Here is an 18,519-nt window from a genome sequence, read left to right as displayed (position 1 = left end):
GTCACACGGTGGGATTGAGACTCCAAACCCTCAGAGATTTATTGAGATTTATTGGGGGGTTTTTGGGAATTTATTGGGATTCATTAAGATTTATTGGGATTTATTAATATTTATTGGGATTTATTGGGAGTTTTGTGAAATTTTTTTTGGATTTATTGAGATTTATCAGGAGTTATTGGGATTGTACTGGTTGTGAATCAGATTTAAACTCAAATCCTCCTGTTGGTTCCTCCTTTCAACCCCAAATGTGGAGCGTGAACCTTGTGTTTTCTGGGACCTGGGTTTACGCTGAGTGTTCCAGAGGTCACAAGGATGTGTTCTGGGATCTGGATTTAAAATTGAGTGTTCCAGAGGTCACAAAGATGTTTTTTGTAATCTGGATTTACAGTTTAGCGTTCCAGAGGTCACAAGGATGTTTTCTGGGATCTGGATTTAAAATTGAGTGTTCCAGAGGTCACAAAGATGTTTTCTGTAAATTGGGTTTACAGCTGAGTGTTTCAGGGGAGTTACCCAGCTCTGTCTGTGTTTTCATCAATCTGGATTTAAAATTGAGTGTTCCAGAGGTCACAAAGGTGTTTTCTGTAATCTGGATTTAAAACTGAGTGTTCCAAAGGAGGTGAAACAGCTCCGTTTGTGTTTTCTCAATCTGGATTTACAGCTCAGTGTTCCAGAGGTTATAAAGATGTTTTTAGTAATCTGGGTTTACATTTGAGTGTTTCAGAGGAGGTACCCAGCTCTGTTTGTCTTTTCCTTGATCTGGATTTGAAATTGAGCGTTCCAGAGGTCACAAGGATTTTTTTTTTTTTTTTGTAATCTGGATTTAAAACTGAGTGTTCCAGAGGAGTTACCAAGTTCTGTTTGTGTTTTCCTCAATCTGGATTTAAACGGAATATTCCAGAGGTCACAAAGATGTTTTCTGGGATCTGGATTTACAGCTCAGTGTTCCAGAGGTCTCAAGGATGTTTTCTGGGATCTGGATTTAAGATTGAGTGTTCCAGAGGTCACAAAGATGTTTTTTGTAATCTGGATTTACAGTTTAGTGTTCCAGAGGTCACAAAGATGTTTTCTGGGATCTGGATTTAAAATTGAGTGTTCCAGAGGTCACAAAGATGTTTTTTTGTAATCTGGATTTACAATTGAGTGTTCCAGAGGAGTTACCCAGCTCTGTCTGTGTTTTCCTTGATCTGGATTTAAAATTGAGTGCTCCAGAGGTCACAAGGATTTTTTTTTTTTGTAATCTGGATTTAAAACTGAGTGTTTCAGGGGAGTTACCCAACTCTGTCTGTGTTTTCATCAATCTGGATTTAAAATTGAGTGTTCCAGAGGTCACAAAGATGCTTTCTGGGATCTGGATTTAAAACTGAGTGTTCCGAAAGAGGTTATAAAGATGTTTTCCTCCCTCTGAATTTACAGCTGAGTGTTTCAGAGGAGGTCAGACAGATCTGTTTTCCTCCATCAGGATTTAAGATGAGTGTTCCAGAGGAGTTCCCCAGCTCCATCTGTGTTTTTCTTGATGTGGATTTAAAATTGAGTGTTCCAGAGGTCACAAAGATGTTTTCTGGGATCTGGGCTTACAGTTGGGTGTTTCAGGGGAGTTACCCAGCTCTGTCTGTGTTTTCATCAATCTGGATTTAAAATTGAGTGTTCCAGAGGTCACAAAGATGTTTTTTTGTAATCTGGATTTACAATTGAGTGTTCAGAGCAGCTACCCAGCTCCATCTGTGTTTTCCTTGATGTGGATTTACAACTGAGTGTTCCAGAGGTCACAAAGATGTTTTCTGGGATCTGGGCTTACAGTTGGGTGTTTCAGGGGAGTTACCCAGCTCTGTTTGTGTTTTCCTTGATCTGGATTTAAAATTGAGTGCTCCAGAGGTCACAAGGATGTTTTCTGGGATCTGGATTTACAGCTCAATGTTCCAGAGGTCACAAAGATGTTTTCTGTAATCTGGGTTTACAGTTGAGTGTTGCAGAGGAGTTACCCAGCTCTGTCTGTGTTTTCCTTGATGTAGATTTAAAATCGAGTGTTCCAGAGGCCACATGTTTTCAGAAAACATCCCAGATGTTTTCTGTAATCTGGATTTACAGCTGAGTGTTCCAGAGGTTATAAAGATGTTTTCTGTAATCTTGGTTTACAGCTGAGTGTTCCAAAGGAGGTGAAACAGCTCTGTCTGTGCTTTCCTCTATCTGAATTTGTCTTCCAGAGGTCACAAAGATGTTTTCCTCAATCTGGATTTAAAACTGAGTGTTCCAGAGGTCTCAAAGCTGTTTTTTTGTGATCTGGATCAAAGCTGAGTGCTCCAGAGGTCACAAAGATGTTTTCCTCAATCTGAATTTAAGATTAGTGTTCCAGAGAAGGTCAGACAGATCTGTTTTCTATGATCTGGATTTAAGTTTAGCGTTCCAAAGGTCCCAAAGCTGTTTTTTGAGATCTGGATTTACAGCTGAGTGTTCCAGAGGTCACGAAGATGTATTTTTTGATCTGGATTGAAGTTGAACGTTCCAAAGGAGGTCAGACAGATCTGTTTTCCTCAATCTGGATTTAAGCTGAGTGTTTTAGAGGAGGTTCTCCAGCTCTGTCTGTGTTTTCCTCAATCTAGATTTAAACTGAGTGTTCCAGAGCTCCCAAAGCTGTTTTCTGAGATCTGGATGGAAACTGAATGTTCCGTAGGAGGTCAGACAGATCTGTTTTCTATGATCTGGATTTAAACTGAGTGTTCCAGAGGTCACAAAGATATTTTCCTCAATCTGGATTTAAACTGAATGTTCCAAAGGAGGTCAGACAGATCTGTTTTCCTCAATCTGGATTTAAACTGAGTGTTGCAGAGCTCCAAAGCTGTTTTTTGAGATCTGGATTGAAGCTGAGTGTTCCAGACTAGGTCAGACAGATCTGTTTTGCTCAATCTGGATTTAAATTAAGTGTTTTAGAGGACACTACCGAGCTCTGTCTGTGTTTTCCTCAATCTGGATTGAAGCTGAGTGTCCCAGAGCTCCCAAATCTGCTCTGTGAGACCTGGGTGGAAGCTGAGTGTTCCAAAGGAGGTCAGACAGATCTGTTTCCTCATTCTGGATTTAAACTGAGTGTTCCAGAGGTCACAAAAATTATTTTCTCAATCTGGATTTAAACTGGGTGTTCCAGAGGTCACAAAGATGTTTTTTTGAGATCTGGATTTAAGATGAGTGTTCCAGAGGAGGTCAGACAGATCTGTTTCGTCAATCTGGATTTAAACTGAGTATTTTAGAGGAGGTTACCCAGCTCTGTGTGTGCTTTCCTCAATCTGAATTCAAACTGAATGTTCCGGAGGAGGTCAGAGAGATCTGTTTTCTATGATCTGGATTTAAACTGAGTGTTCCAGAGGTCTCAAAGCTGTTTTTTGAGATCTGGATGGAAACTGAGTGTTCCAGAGGAGGTCATATCTGTTTTCCTCCATCTGAATTTAGGCTGAGTGCTTTAGAAGAGGTTGCCCAGTTCTTTCTGTATTTTACTCAATCTGCATTTAAACTGAGTGTTCCAAAGGAGGTCAGACAGATCTGTTTTTTGAGATCTGGATTGAAGCTGAGTGTTCCAGACTAGGTCAGACAGATCTGTTTTGCTCTATCTGGATGGGAGCTGGGTGTCCCAGGAGCTCGGTGACACCAGGATGGGAGCTGGGTGTCCCCAGGTGTTCGGTGACACCAGGATGTGCTCTGGGTGTCCCCAGGTGTTTGGTGACACCAGGATGTGCTCTGGGTGTCCCCAGGTGTTCTGTGACACCAGGATGGGAGCTGGGTGTCCCCAGGTGTTCTGTGACACCAGGATGTGCTCTGGGTGTCCCCAGGAGTTTGGTGACACCAGGATGTGCTCTGGGTGTCCCCAGGAGCTCTGTGACACCAGGATGTGCTCTGGGTGTCCCCAGGAGTTTGGTGACACCAGGATGTGCTCTGGGTGTCCCCAGGAGCTCTGTGACACCAGGATGTGCTCTGGGTGTCCCCAGGAGTTTGGTGACACCAGGATGTGCTCTGTGTGTCCCCAGGAGTTTGGTGACACCAGGATGTGCTCTGTGTGTCCCCAGGAGCTCTGTGACACCAGGATGTGCTCTGGGTGTCCCCAGGAGCTCTGTGACACCAGGATGTGCTCTGGGTGTCCCCAGGAGCTCTGTGACACCAGGATGGGCTCTGGGTGTCCCAGGAGCTCGGTGACACCAGGATGGGCTCTGGGTGTCCCCAGGTGTTTGGTGACACCAGGATGGGCTCTGGGTGTCCCCAGGTGTTTGGTGACACCAGGATGTGCTCTGTGTGTCCCCAGGAGTTTGGTGACACCAGGATGTGCTCTGGGTGTCCCCAGGAGTTTGGTGACACCAGGATGTGCTCTGGGTGTCCCAGGAGCCTGCCCAGCCCTGACTGAGCCCGTTGTGTGTTGCAGCAGCCAGCAGAGCAGCCAGCAGAGCAGCCACGACGATGACTCCGCGCGGTTCCTGAGCCCCTCCGTGCGCGAGGACAGGTGAGTCTGTGCCACAGCACCCCCTGAGACCTCACCTGTACGTCCTTGTGTTTCTCACAGCTGGTTAGCAAAAAATGGGGCTTAAATTGGTCTTATCAATGTCTAAAAAGGTGTATTTTTCATCACCTTCAATGCGGGGCAATGCATCCAGCCCGAATTTTTGTCTAAAAAGCTGATGTTTCATCACTTTGAACATGGGGCAAGGCATCCAGCCAGAATTTCTATCTAAAAAGCTGATTTTTCATCACCTTGAACACAGGACAATGAATCCAGACAGAATTTTTGTCTAAAAAGCTGATGATTTTTCATCACCTTCAATGTGGGGCAATGAATCCAGCCAGAATTTCTGTCCAAAGAGCTGCATTTTTCATCACTTTGAACATGGGGGAATGCATCCAGCCAGAATTTCTGTCTAAAAAGCTGCATTTTTCGTCCCCTTTAACATGGCCCTGAAATAGCCAGAATTTTCTTTTGGGGCTCATTCCCCAAACTCCAGCTGTTGTAGCAGCTTCATTAGAGGTGCTGTGTGCTGGCAATTAGCACCTCTGAGCCTTAAAAACCCACAAATGGAGTTTCCTGGGTGGATCCTTTCCTCAGCAAAGACACCTCTGAGCTTGGTTGATTTGTTCACTTTTGATAAATTGTGGCAATCCTGAATTTCACATTTAGGCTGGGTTAACTTGTGTGCCGCACCTGGGCGAGAACTGCAGCCAAGTTCCAGGAGAAACTTTAATTTGGGTTGATTAATGACACTTTCAAATTGCAGCATTGGCACAAAAGCTGTTGAAAACTGATTTTTGGTGTTTCTTTGGGTGCGTGATTTATGGGTGTTGCTTTGCTCAGAGCCACATGATGAGGAGTTTTGCTGCATCTTCTAGGTCAAGTTTTGAGCCTGAATCTGCTGAGTTTTCTTGTGCTGAGCCATGAGTTATCACTGATTTATTTTCCTTGCACTTCTCAGAGTTATCTAAGACGAAATGTGATTTATTTTGGTTTAGAAGTGTTTAAAAAGCTGCATTTTTCATCAGCTTGAAAGTGGGAAAATGCATCCAGCCCCTGAAACAGCAGGAATTGACTCACTTGACCCTAAGGAGCCAATTAATACCCCATGTTAAAATTCCACATCCCACGAGGGGTTTTGGCTCAGAATCAGCACTTGGGAGTTGTAGCTCACCTCCTCCTCCAATTATCCATCTCCCCATGGCTGTGGAGCCTGGACTAACTAACAAAACATCCCTAATTGACTGACAGGTGAGTGCTTGCAGCCAGGAAATGGAGTGGGACAGCAGAGCAGGGGGTTCTGAGGGCATCTGAAATTCCATTTCAGCTGGAATCCCACAGCTTGTCAGAGTGACCCCAAGAGATGTTTAAAGTCTCTTTTCCCAGCCTGGCGCTTGAAGAAGGAGTCAGAGCTCTTCATTTCTCGATCTCAAGGTTGTTTATTGTTCCTTATCTATAAAAATTTTTCTCTTGTCCTGCTGAGGTCCGTCCAGGCACTCTGCCTGCCCCCAGGGCAGTGTTATGTCTTTATACTAAAAACTACCTGTACAATGTTTGCAATCACTTCCCAATCCCTATCACCCATGTTAGACAGTGAGCTTCTACTCTAAACCAATCCCAAAGTGCCACCATCACAGCAGAAGATGGAGGCCAAGAAGAAGAAGGAGAAAGGCTGGATGTGACCGTGTTCACAGGGGTCTGAGCATGACGGAAGAGACGAGGATCTGACTCCATGTTTCAGAAGGCTGATTTATTATGATATATGTTATATATTAAAACTATACCAAAAGAATAGAAGAAAGGATTTCATGAGAAGGCTGGCTAAGAATAGAAAAAGAAAGAATGATAACAAAGGGTTGTGGCTCGGCTCTCTGTCCAAAACAGCTGACTGTGATTGGCCATTAATTAGAAACAACCACATGAGACCAATCCCAGATGCACCTGTTGCATTCCACAGCAGCAGATAACCATTGTTTACATTTTGTTCCTGAGGCCTCCCAGCTTCTCAGGAGGAAAAATCCTAAGGAAAGGATTTTCCATAAAAGATGTCTGGACACACCCAGATCCCTCCATCTTACCTCCTGAACCCCCATTCTAAAAACCCCAAAATCTACTTTTTTACCCCGTGATAACTTCGTTATTACTCTATCTAAACTGTTGTGGCTTGCTGATCTTCATCTAAGGTTGGTCATTTACTCAGAATCAAACCCACAGGTGTTCTGGGCTCCGTGCCAGGGTCTCTGAGCCCCCTGGCAGGGGTCTTGGACAGAGGGATGTTTGGGGTTCCCCCACCCAGGATTTCACCAGAGCTGGAGGATGTGAGCAGGAAGGAGGGCAGGGAGCAGGTGCTGTGCCCTGGAAGGTGCCCCTTGCCTTGGCACGCTGCCCTGGCATCCCAGAGAGAGATGGGCAGGAGGAGCCCGGGGTGCTCCGAGCAGGGAACGAGCTGCACCGGCTGAAAGGAGCAGCCCCAGCCTGAAGCCAAGAGCTGCTGAGCTGGTTGTGAGATGGAAGCAGGAAGGACACCCAGCTGAGCATGGCCGGAACCCTCCCAGGCAGCATCTGCACCAAAGGCGCAGCTCCCTCCTCAGCCAGGGATCCCCACGGCGGCTCCTGGAGGTGTGAGGAGCAGGCTGAACCTCCTGCCCTGCTCTGGGTGCGCTCGGGGCTCTCTGCCACCCTTCCTCTGAGCCGTGGGTGCTGCGCTGCTGCTGCCTGCAGGGCTGGCACAGGCTGCCATGGTCCAGCAGCCCTGCCCTGGCACAGCGTCCTGCGGCACGGCGGCCAGGCACGTGTGCCACCCCTGCGTCTCCTCCCTGAGGAAAAAACTGTCCCTCTGCAAATCCGTGTAAGTGCTGTCTCTGCCTGCTGAGAGGAGGCCACGCTTCATTTTTGGGCTAATAATGTTCTTTATTTTGGGCTAATAATGTTCTTTATTTTGGGCTAATAATCTCCTTTATTTTGGGCTAATAATCTCCTTTATTTTGGGCTAATAATCTCCTTTATTTTGGGCTAATAATGTCCTTTATTTTGGGCTAATAATCTCCTTTATTGGGATAAAAATGTCCTTTACTTTGGGGTAATAATGTCCTTTATTTGGATAATTATGTCCTTGATTTTGGGGTAATAATGTCCTTGATTTTGGGGTAATAATCTCCTTTTTTGGGATAATAATGTCCTTGATTTTGGAGTAATAATCTCTTTTTTTGGGATAGTAATGTCCTTTATTTTGGAGTAATCATGTCGTTTATTGGGATAATAATGTCCTTGATTTTTGGGGTAATAATCTCCTTTATTGGGATAATAATGTCCTTGATTTTGGGGTAATAATGTCCTTGATTTTGGGGTAATAATGTCATTTATTGGGATAATAATGTCCTTGATTTTTGGGGTAATAATCTCCTTTATTGGGATAATAATGTCCTTGATTTTGGGGTAATAATGTCCTTGATTTTGGGGTAATAATGTCGTTTATTGGGATAATAATGTCCTTGATTTTTGGGGTAATAATCTCCTTTATTGGGATAATAATGTCCTTGATTTTGGGGTAATAATGTCCTTGATTTTGGGGTAATAATGTCGTTTATTGGGATAATAATGTCCTTGATTTTTGGGGTAATAATCTCCTTTATTGGGATAATAATGTCCTTGATTTTGGGGTAATAATGTCCTTGATTTTGGGGTAATAATGTCGTTTATTGGGATAATAATGTCCTTGATTTTTGGGGTAATAATCTCCTTTATTGGGATAATAATGTCCTTGATTTTGGGGTAATAATGTCCTTGATTTTGGGGTAATAATGTCGTTTATTGGGATAATAATGTCCTTGATTTTTGGGGTAATAATCTCCTTTATTGGGATAATAATGTCCTTGATTTTGGGGTAATAATCTCCTTTATTGGGATAATCATGTCCTTAATTTTTGGGTAATAATCTCCTTAATTTTGGGGTAATAATCTCCTTTATTGGGCCATTAATGTCCTTGATTTTGGGGTAATAATGTCCTTAATTTGGGGGTAATAATGTCCTTTATGGGTGTTTTTAGCTGGAAGAATTTAGTGGGATGTGCTGGAAAGAGGTTTGGGGTGAATTTAGGGCTCGGTTCTTTGCTGATTGCCTGAGTGAGTCACTTGTGTCGCTATTTATGAAAATTATTTATCACTATTTATGAAATAAAAGAGGAGAATTCCCCTTTTACCTCCCAGGAAAACAGAGGTGGGGAATTAAGTCTGAGCTGCTCGCATGCTGAAACGCTTCTCAAAAAAAAAAAGTTCAAATTCAGGCAGGGGGTTCAAATAATTGTGCTTGAGTTAAAATAATTCCAGGGTGGGTAAGGCTGGGATTGAGGCACAGATTTGGGTGAGATGTGTGCACATAAGAGACCCCAGAATCATTGAAAGGAGACAAAATTGTGCATAAATTACCTTGAATTTCCACCAAATTAACCCCAAATTCATGAACCTGTCTCTGCTTGAACCAAGGAATTGTTCTTTGTCCGAGGCACCCATCAGGTTTAAGGAGGCAAAGTGTGTTTTAATTAAAAATTATATATAATACTGAACCAGAGGAAAAAATAATCTTTAGACTGAGCCTAAAGAGGAGAGAAACTGTTAAAGAGGGGAGAGCATGGAAAGCAAGGCTGGAAATGGAGGAGAGGGAACTGAGTGGCAGTTTATAAGAGATAATAAAAAAACTATTTGCACAAGAAACCCCAAATAAATCAAAATTGTTTACATTTACACTGCTGTAAATCCAAATGATTTACACAGAGATCATATCTCAAGGAGGAAATGGAGAAGTTAACTTTAACAAAGATCTCTGATATATCCTGCATCTCATTTTCGTTCCCTAATCTGTGCAGCTCCCAATTCTGCAGTTCCAGGGCTGCAGGGCTTGCTGCTGCTCTGAGCAATCTCATAAAGATTTCTCCAATAATGGATCAAAATTCACCAGGCAGCTTTCAAGGGAATTAGGGGAAAGTTTGCCACAGAGAGAAGCTGAAGAAATTCTGTTGGCTGCTTGAATTTTCCCAGGAAGTTGTGGGGAGTGCAGAAAGGAGGGCAAAGTTTGAAAATGGATAAATTTAATATCATTAATGTTGCTAGGGTTTATTTCTTCTGCATCTTTCTCCCTCTGTCCTTTTCCCTTTGGCACAGCATTCTGAGCCCTTTTCCTGCAAAGATCCTTGGCAGGAATGATCCTGATCCACTCAGATCCCTGATTTACCCCTCACTGATGGATCTTCATCTTCAGGGAGCTTTTTAAAACTCTCCTGGCCAGGACTTGGAGCTCCCACAGCTCCCTGATGTGAACCCTGGTGCTTTTGCAATCCCTTGGAATTGAATGGAATTCAATCACTGGGATTTGAATCCAGCTCCAAACTCTGAGCCAGTTTGACTTAATATTAAATAGAGAGTTCAACCAGACTGCTGGAAGGTTTTTTTATTGTAAGAAAGATGGTTAATATTTAGATTATGTCCCTTTTTAGCCCCTCTCACCTCTGGCTGACAAGAGCAGCTTAAGCTCAGCTCTGCTCCCCTCGGTTTGTGAACCTGGCAGAGTCAGTGAATGAAAACACCACTCTGCTCCTCAGATGCCACCACTGTTCTTTTTGGGTGTTTTTATTGAAATTTCTGATTTTTCTGGACAGGTTCTGACTCTTGTGGGCTGGTTTAGCCCAGCTGAGCTCAGCCCTGCTGTGCCGTGCCTCTCTCTGGGTGCAGGGGAGGCCTGACAGACCCGCCAGGGATGCTCGGATCCTTGGAGCAGAGAGAAGGAGCCCGTTCTGAGAGGGGACGTGGGGCTCCCTGAGATGGCCTGAAAATGCTCCAATTGTTGGCCTGACCGAGGGCAGCGCCAGCAAAGAGAGACAAAGCCTTTGTGGGCTCCTTTTGCAGCACTGAAACTGCAGTTCTGCTGGAAAACTGAACATCGGAGAGTCTCACAGAACTTAACTGGTCCCAGCCTGTGCTGGGGCTGTCAGGGATGCACAGAAGGGAGGGTTTGTTGGGCACAGAGGGTTTTGGGGTTTGCTGGGCACAGAAGGGAGGGTTTTGAGTTTGCTGGGCACAGAAGGGAGGGGGTTTTGGGCATAGAAGGGAGGGTTTTGGGGTTTGTTAGGCATAGAAGGGAGGGGTTTTGGGTTTGTTGGGCACAGAAGGGAGGGTTTTGGGTTTGTTGGGCACAGAAGGGAGGGTTTTGGGTTTGTTGGGCACAGAAGGGAGGGTTTTGGGGTTTTGGGCACAGAAGGGAGGGTTTTGGGGTTTTGGGCACAGAAGGGAGGGTTTTGGGGTTTTGGGCACAGAAGGGAGGGTTTTGGGGTTTTGGGCACAGAAGGGAGGGTTTTGGGGTTTTGGGCACAGAAGGGAGGGGTTTTGGGGTTTTGGGCACAGAAGGGAGGGTTTTGGGTGTTTGGGCACAGAAGGGAGGGTTTTGGGGTTTGTTAGGCATAGAAGGGAGGGGTTTTGGGTGTTTGGGCACAGAAGGGAGGGTTTTGGGGTTTGTTGGGCACAGAAGGGAGGGTTTTGGGTTTTTTGGGCCTAGAAGGGCGGGTTTGATGTGCAGGGAAAGGATAAATGCACAGGTGAGGAGAAACAGTGCAGGGGTAAGTGAGGCAAACCCCACTTGTGGAGCCAATAAATTGGAGAGCACAAAAAGGTGTCACCCTGGTTTTTTAAGATTTTTCAAGATTTTCTAATTCTGTTTCTGCAGGGAAGGGTTTGCATTGCAGATTTGGCTGTAAATTGAGGTCAGAGCTGCCCACCTCATCTCACAGGGATGCCTTGTTAAACTGGATTAACTCCAGGATAAAATCCCTCCGTGGGATGTCTTTAGGGGCTCAGAACTGTCCTTCCAATCTTACAGCATGTTCCCAAACCCAAAGGATTTGGGAATTTTGCTGTATTAGTGATGATAGCAGGATGAATGATGCTGGAAAGGAGTGCGGGGTTCCCTGAGACAAAGCAGAGTGTGGGCAGCCCCTCTTTGTGTGCCTGTCACACAAACCCACCTTCCTTCAGGCTGGGAACATTTCAGCAGGGCTGGCATCACAAAGCAAGATGTGACTCATGCCATGAGGGTTCTTGGTGTTCCTCTGCACAAAAAAAGTGAATTTGTCCCTTGTTCCACCTGTGTGGGGTGGCTGCAGTGCCACAAAGGTGATGTTCAGTTAAAATGGGGTGCAGCTCTCCAGGAACCCTTTTTATTTTCTAACATTTTCCCCTTGTGAATCATTTGCTGTTGATATTATTTGGGTGTAGAATTTCCCAGGGGATGTTCGGGGAGCTGCTTAAGGGGAAGTGAAAAGTGATCTTACACAAACAGAGCTCCATCTGTGGGTCTGACCAACAGAGAAGACAAATAAAATGTGAGAATGCACATGATAGAACACATCCCTTGGCTTATTTGCAGCCAAAATCCAGTTTAAAAGGGGGAATTTCCCATTTCAGAAAACTTCCTGGGAGGTTAAAATGTGTATCTACTTAATAAAACTGTAAAATGTGATGTCAGACATCCCAGCTGGACCCCAATGTCCCTTCTTGTGCTGGAGAGTTGAGTTAGCAGATGGAGCTGCTGTCTGTGAGGAGTCAGTGCCATCTTCTCCCTTTTTACAGAGATTTTTTAGCTCAAAGCAGTGGGGTGGAAAGGGTGTCTCAAGGTAGGAGCCCCTTGGGTTGCTACAGCTTTAACCTGCTTCTGTTTTTAATAAAATCTCAGAGATTTCAAGCTTCTCTTAATCTTGGGGATGAGATGGGGCAAAACTCTGAGTTTGTAGTGACTCCTTTGATGTGCAGTGTGCAGGGAAAGGATAAATGCACAGGTGAGGAGAAATAGTGCAGGGATAAGTGAGACAAAACCCACAAAAATAAATTGGAGAGCAGAAAAAGGTGTCACCCTGGTTTTTTAAGATTTTTCTAAGCCTTCTGATGCTGACATTCTTGTAGCGAACTTTCTCACACGCTTTCTGTAAATAACTCATTGTTTTGCATTCCTTTATGGAGGAGGAGAAAGTTGATGGGCTGTTGGCTTGTCCAGTGTCATTGGAGAGGTGGCGCTGTCGCCCTCCAATCCACTGTCACTCTTGGAAAACTGTAAATGTTGGAGTCAGGAAATAAACTTCCCTTTTTTCCTTCACCTTGAGAGCAGCGGTGTGCGCTTGTGTTCTTTGGTGTCCTATAGCGACAAAAAGATTTGTTTTTTACAAATCTCTAAATCTTTTACAAATATTTCCTTTTGTTCTTCCCTCTTGAATTTTTGGAGGATCTGGGCCCACAATAATCTGGATTTTGGCTGGTCACAGCCCTGCCTGAAGGCACAGGAGATGCTGATCCTCCTGCCTTGGCAGCTGGAGGAGAAATTGCTCTTGAGGCTCAGTGGTGCTGCCTCAGCTTCCTTGGGGATGGGGCAGGGTGTGAGTGCTGGGAAGGGATTTGGGAATTGCTTCCTCCAGCTGGAATGCTGCTGTCCTCACAGGATCAGTGGGAATTGCTTCCTCCAGCTGGAATGCTGCTCTCCTCACAGAGCCCTTTGCATCTCACAGCCATCAGCTCTTTCTGAAGGCAGCTGCTCACTGCAGGGCATTTCTTCTTCATTCTCTGTAGGGACAGAAAAATTCCACTGGTCTGAGCTGGGAATTTGAGGTGTTTTGCACTGGTCTGGTGAAGGAGAGCTGAACAAAGCAATTCTCTCCTGGCTTTGCAGTCAGCACACACACATCCCTCGTCATGGCCTGTTCTGTGCTCTCAGCGCTGTAAATCTTTGGAAAATGACAAGATTCGCAATGGTTACCTTGGGAAATGAGTGGATCTTCACATTTCATAGTCAGCAGTGAAAAAGGAGAGGTACCAGCGATTCCAGAGGAGTGTGGAAAATCCTTTTATGGAATTTATCTCTGCAAGGTGTCCCCTGCCTTCCTTCTGAGCTGAGCGTCCACACTTTTCACCAGGTGTTTTCTGCCATTTCAGGAGATTTGGGGAAAATGTGGGATAGTGGTAGTGGGCACTCTGCTGGGTTAATTCTGCCCTTGAGATTGTCATTCCAGTAACCATTACAGTCCAACTTTCTTTGTTTCAACATAGAATTCATTCTCTCCACTTTCTGCACCTCACCCCACAGCAGCACTGCAGCTGGCACAAGGAAATGAGCGCATCTTCACATTTCATAATCAGCAATCAAAAAGGAGAGGTACCAACTATTTGAGAGCTTGGAATACCCTTTTATGGATTTTACCTCTGCAAGGTGTCCCTTGGCTTCCTCCTAAGCTGAACATCCACACTTTTCACCAGCTGTTTTCCCATTTCAGGAGATTTGGGGAAAGCTGGGACAGTGGTAGTGGGCAGGTAAATTCTGCCCTTGAGAATTTAATTCCAGTAACCATCATCATCAAACTCTCCTTGTTTCAACAAAGAATTCATTGTCTCAGCTTTCTGCACCTCACCCCACAGCAGCATCTTGCATCTGGCACAGGGAAATGAGTGGATCTTCACATTTCATAGTCAGCATCAAAAGGAGAGGTACCAACCATTCCAGAGGAGTGTGGAACATCCTTTTGTGGATTTTACCTCTCCAAGGCATCTCCTGGCTTCCTTCTGAGCTGAACATGGACACTTTTCACCAGGTGTTTTTTCCCATTTCAGGAGATTTGGGGAAAGCTGGGACAGTGATAGTGGGCAGTTAAATTCTGCCCTTGAGAATTAATTCCAGTAACCATCATCATCAAACTCTCTCCAGTAACCATTATCATCAAACTCTCCTTGTTTCAACAGAGAATTCATTCTCTCAGCTTTCTGCACCTCACCCCACAGCAGCACTGCATCTGGCAAAAGGAAATGAGTGCATCTTCAAATTTCATAGTCAGCAAAGAGGAGAGGTACCAACCATCCCAGAGGGGCTTGGAACATCCTTTTATGCTTTTTATGTCTATAAGGCATCCCCTAGCTTCATTCTGAGCTGAACATCCACACTTTTCACACATCTTTCAGGTATCTTCTGCCCTGTTACAGGAGATTTGGGGAAAATGTGGGACAGTGGTAGTGGGCAGTCTGCTGGGTCAGTTCTGCCCTTGAGGATTTAATTCCAGTAACCATCATCATCAAACTCTCAGCTGAACAGAGAATTCATTCGCTCAGCTTTCTGCACCTTACCCCACAGCAGCATCTTGCATCTGGCAAAAAGTCTCCTGGGCAGCTGCTCCTTTAAAATGGAATTGCCTGTGATGGGAGAAATCTGAGAGCAGAGCAGCTCCAGCAGCTCCTTGCTCAGCTCTGCCCTCTCATCAGCCTCGTCACTGCTGCTTCCTCTGGGCCAGGCTGCAGTGGGCACAGCAAGCCCCAGAGCCACCCCAGGGCTGTCCCCTGCAGCCCTGCATCCTTCCTTCCACGCTGGACTCGGAGGTCACGGCCCTGTGCTGCTTTTCCCCCTGCCCTACTGTGCGTGTGTAACCCAGCTGGGGTTTTATCCTCTTTGGCTGCAGCCGTGTTTTCCTGCCCTGCTGCTGCAGGGAGGCTCCCTCAGGCTGCTGGGACTGGCCTGGGACAGATCCCCCCCTGCTGCCGATGACTGTAACCGTGTGAGTGCTCGCTGACCTCTGCCTTTCTTCTTCTGCTTCTCTGCCTGCCCCTCCGCTGCCCTGGCCTGTGCTGAGTGTTTGTGTTGTGCATCTTGGTGTGTGCAGCAAGGTCAGCCTGGGATGGCACCAGCCCCGCTGCTTTTTCCCCTCTTCTCCTCCAACTTTCCCCCAATACTTTCCCCCCAATACTTCTCCCCCAATACTTTCCCCCAATACTTTCCCCCAATACTTTCCCCCCCAATACTTTCCCCCCCAATACTTTCCCCCCAATACTTTCCCCCAATACTTTCCCCCCAATACTTTCCCCCAATACTTTCCCCCCAATACTTTCCCCCAATACTTCCCCCCCAATACTTCACCCTAATATTTAACCTCATACTTTTCTTCTCCCTGGTTTCCATTCCCCCAATGAGCCCTGCCCCAAACCTTTGGCTGCCGAGTGCTGGCTCTGCTGAACCCCTTCCTGCTCTTTCAGTGCCATTCCCGTGGGATTATGGGCCTGTTTGGGGGTCTGGCAAAGCTTCCAGCTCTGTAGGAGTTCGGGATTTCTTTACTCTTTGCTCCAGGTTTAGGGTTCTGTATGTGAGTTCAGGCTTTGTGCAGCACCTGCCGCCCATCCTGAGGAAGCAGGGTTGATGCTGGGTGGCTCTGTGGGTCAGGGGCATCCTCTGCCCTCTGTTCCTGCTGCCAGCCTTGGTTCTGCCCTGTTGTTGATGCCACTGGCACTGGGAGAGCCCCTGAACCTGCAGGGGAAGGCTTTCAGTGCTGCTCTGAAATGCCTCCCTGCAGCCTCAGGTTGTGTTCTTTAGCTGATTTCTCATGTCTCAGGTTTCAGAATTGAAGTGTTCAGGATCTTTCCCTTCCTCTGCAGTCATCCCTCTAATGTCTTTTATTCCTAAAGCCAAAAAAATATCATAATGTACGTTCTTCACCAGTTTATCCGTAACTGGAGGTTATTTTTAATAGGATATTGCAGGAGCTACCCCACAGATCCAGAGGGGAACAGGAGGTTTGGTTTCTCCAGGGTCTCCATGGATGATCCTCAGGCAGGGCGCGCCCGTCCAGGTTGTTGGACTGAATATAAAGATTTAGCTTGGAAAGACTTTGGTTCCAACAGGTCTGAAGGTTTTATTTAGGCATTTAAAAGCACTCTGATTTGGGGAGTCTGCATGTTTAACATGATGCTGAGTGGAAATCTCCTCCTGTTCAGGTGTTGGGCTGTGGTGTGATGGGAATTAATTCAGACCATGACATAATTCAGGATCTCTTTGTCTCAGAGAACAAAATCAACCAAGATTTCTGCTCAATGCAGTGACCTCTTGCTGCCTGCTCACAGTGGCTGCACATTCTTGGCAATGGAGGCAAAAATTAGGAAATTAAGAAATGCCCTCCCTTTGAATTGCCCAGAAAAGGAGAATGGGGATTTCTCTCTGAGGTGTGCCATGAGTCAGAGTTCTCTGTTCCGCAGATTTGCAGTGACTGAGCCTTTCCCAGCCTGGGAGAGGTTCTTGCACCACCCCAGGCAAAAGGAAGGCTGAGTTCAAACAGGCAGGACAATGAGGGGAGGCAAAGAGCCAAAGCACAGCGTGAAAGCAGGATTTAAAAATTCTAATATTGCTCAAGAAAGCAGCAGTTACAACCTGAATCATCCCGGCCTCTCCGCCTTCCTGGTGCTGCCCCTCATTCTCCTGATACAAATATTCTTCCTATACCCAAGTCTCTTTTTATTATTTTAAATAATATATTTAAAATTATATATTTTAAATTATTTTTTAAAAAAAATAAGGGAATTATTTTTCTCCTTTTGATGGAGGGCTGGTTTTCTCCATTCTCTGATTCCAAGTAGGAATCAGAAAAAAAGTAGGAGTCAGAAAAAGGTAGAAATATTCCAAATAGGAATCAGAAAAAAAGTAGGAATATTCCAATAAGGAATCAGAAAAACGTGGGAATATTCCAAGCAGGAATCAGAATAAAAGTAGGAATACTGCAAGTAGGAATCAGGAGAAGGTAGGAATCAGAAAAAGGTAGAAATATTCCAAATAGGAATCAGAAAAAGGTGGGAATATTCCAAGTATCAATCAGAAAAAAAGGTAGGGATATTGCAAGTAGGAATCAGATAAAGGTAGGAATAATCCAAGTGGGAATCATAAAAAAAGTTAGGAATATTCCAAGTAGGAATCATAAAAGGTAGGAATATTGCAAGTAGGAATCAGGAAAAGGTAGGAATATTCAAAGTAAGAATCAGAAAAAGGTAGGAATCAGAAAAAGGTAGGAATATTCCAAGTAGGAATCAGAAAAAGGTAGGAATATTGCAAGTGGGAATCAGAAAATGGCAGGAATATCCCAAGTAGGAATATCACAAGTAGGAATCAGAAAAAAGGCAGGAATCAGCAAAAGGTAGGAATATTGCAAGTGGGAATCAGGAGAAGGTAGGAATATTCCAGATAGGAATCAGAAAAAGGTGGGAATATTCCGAGTAGGGATCAGAAAAAGGTGGGAATATTGCAAGTAAGAATCATAAAAAAGCTAGGAATATTCCAAGTAGGAATCAGAAAAAGGTAGGAATATTCCAAGTAGGAATCAGGAAAAAAGGTAGGAATATTGCAAGTAGGGATCAGAAAAAGGTAGGAATATTGCAAGTAGGAATCACCAAGGTGCTGTGCTGCTGTTCCACCTTTCTGTGCCTCCCAGGAGCCCAGCTCAGGGGCAGAGGCTCAGAAATGGCTCTCGGGCTCTCTCTGCCCTGGCCATGAACTACAGCTCCCGTCATGCCTGCAGAGAGAGAAATGCATTTTTTATTTTTTTTTTTTTGCTGGAAATGAAGCCTCATGTGACTTCCCAGCTGCTGCAGCACTGAGGGAGTCCCTGCAGGGCTTTTTCCCAGGGAAATGGAGGTGTGCCCTGGCTGGCAGATGCTGTGATGGCATCTGCACATCGCTGCCCGTCGCTGCCGCCTTCGGGGAGGACTCGAGACTGTGCCCACCTGCCACATTTTCCTGGGGATCTGTACACCTGTAACCAAGGTGCATTCGCCAATTAAACTCTCTCCTCCTTGGCATTCCAATTAAACTCTCTCCTCCTTACATTTTCTCTAGCAGTCCTTCCTCTCTCCCCGTAACATTTCCTGATTTGTTTCTAATTTCCCCTCCCACTGGTTCTGTCGCTAACAGGTTTTGTTTGCATGCATTTCACAGACCCGAACAGGGTTTTTTTTTGGTGCTTCCCTAACTCCTTTTCTTTTCTTTTTTTATTTTTTTTTTGCCATATGGGAGAATCACAGCGTGGCTGGAGTGGCAGCACATTGAATTCATGCCTGCAACTCACGCACCTTTCCTGGCAAATTAATCTGAGCCTGCTCAGCCCTTTGTTTGCACTGCTGGGCACTTGAAAAAGGGAATTTTTTTAGTCCCTAGGAGCCTTTGAGAGGTGAGGCTCTTATTCTATAAATAGAAAAAGGAAATTTTTTAGTCCCTG

General features: G+C 45.2%; 1 protein-coding gene across 1 annotated transcript in view; it reads left to right on the top strand.

Annotated features, from left to right (window-relative positions):
• Positions 1-18,519, top strand: part of GRAMD1B (GRAM domain containing 1B) — a 128,069-nt gene that overhangs the window by 15,560 nt on the left and 93,990 nt on the right. The window contains exon 2 of the mRNA XM_058818971.1: positions 4,400-4,477. Within this exon, the coding sequence (XP_058674954.1) occupies positions 4,400-4,477 (78 nt within the window). The remainder of the gene's footprint in view (positions 1-4,399; positions 4,478-18,519) is intronic.

Source organism: Ammospiza caudacuta, chromosome 23 (assembly GCF_027887145.1).
Source record: "Ammospiza caudacuta isolate bAmmCau1 chromosome 23, bAmmCau1.pri, whole genome shotgun sequence".
Lineage (NCBI taxonomy): Eukaryota > Metazoa > Chordata > Aves > Passeriformes > Passerellidae > Ammospiza > Ammospiza caudacuta.
Note: the sequence above shows the minus strand (reverse complement) of the source record. Positions and strands in the feature narration are given on the sequence as shown.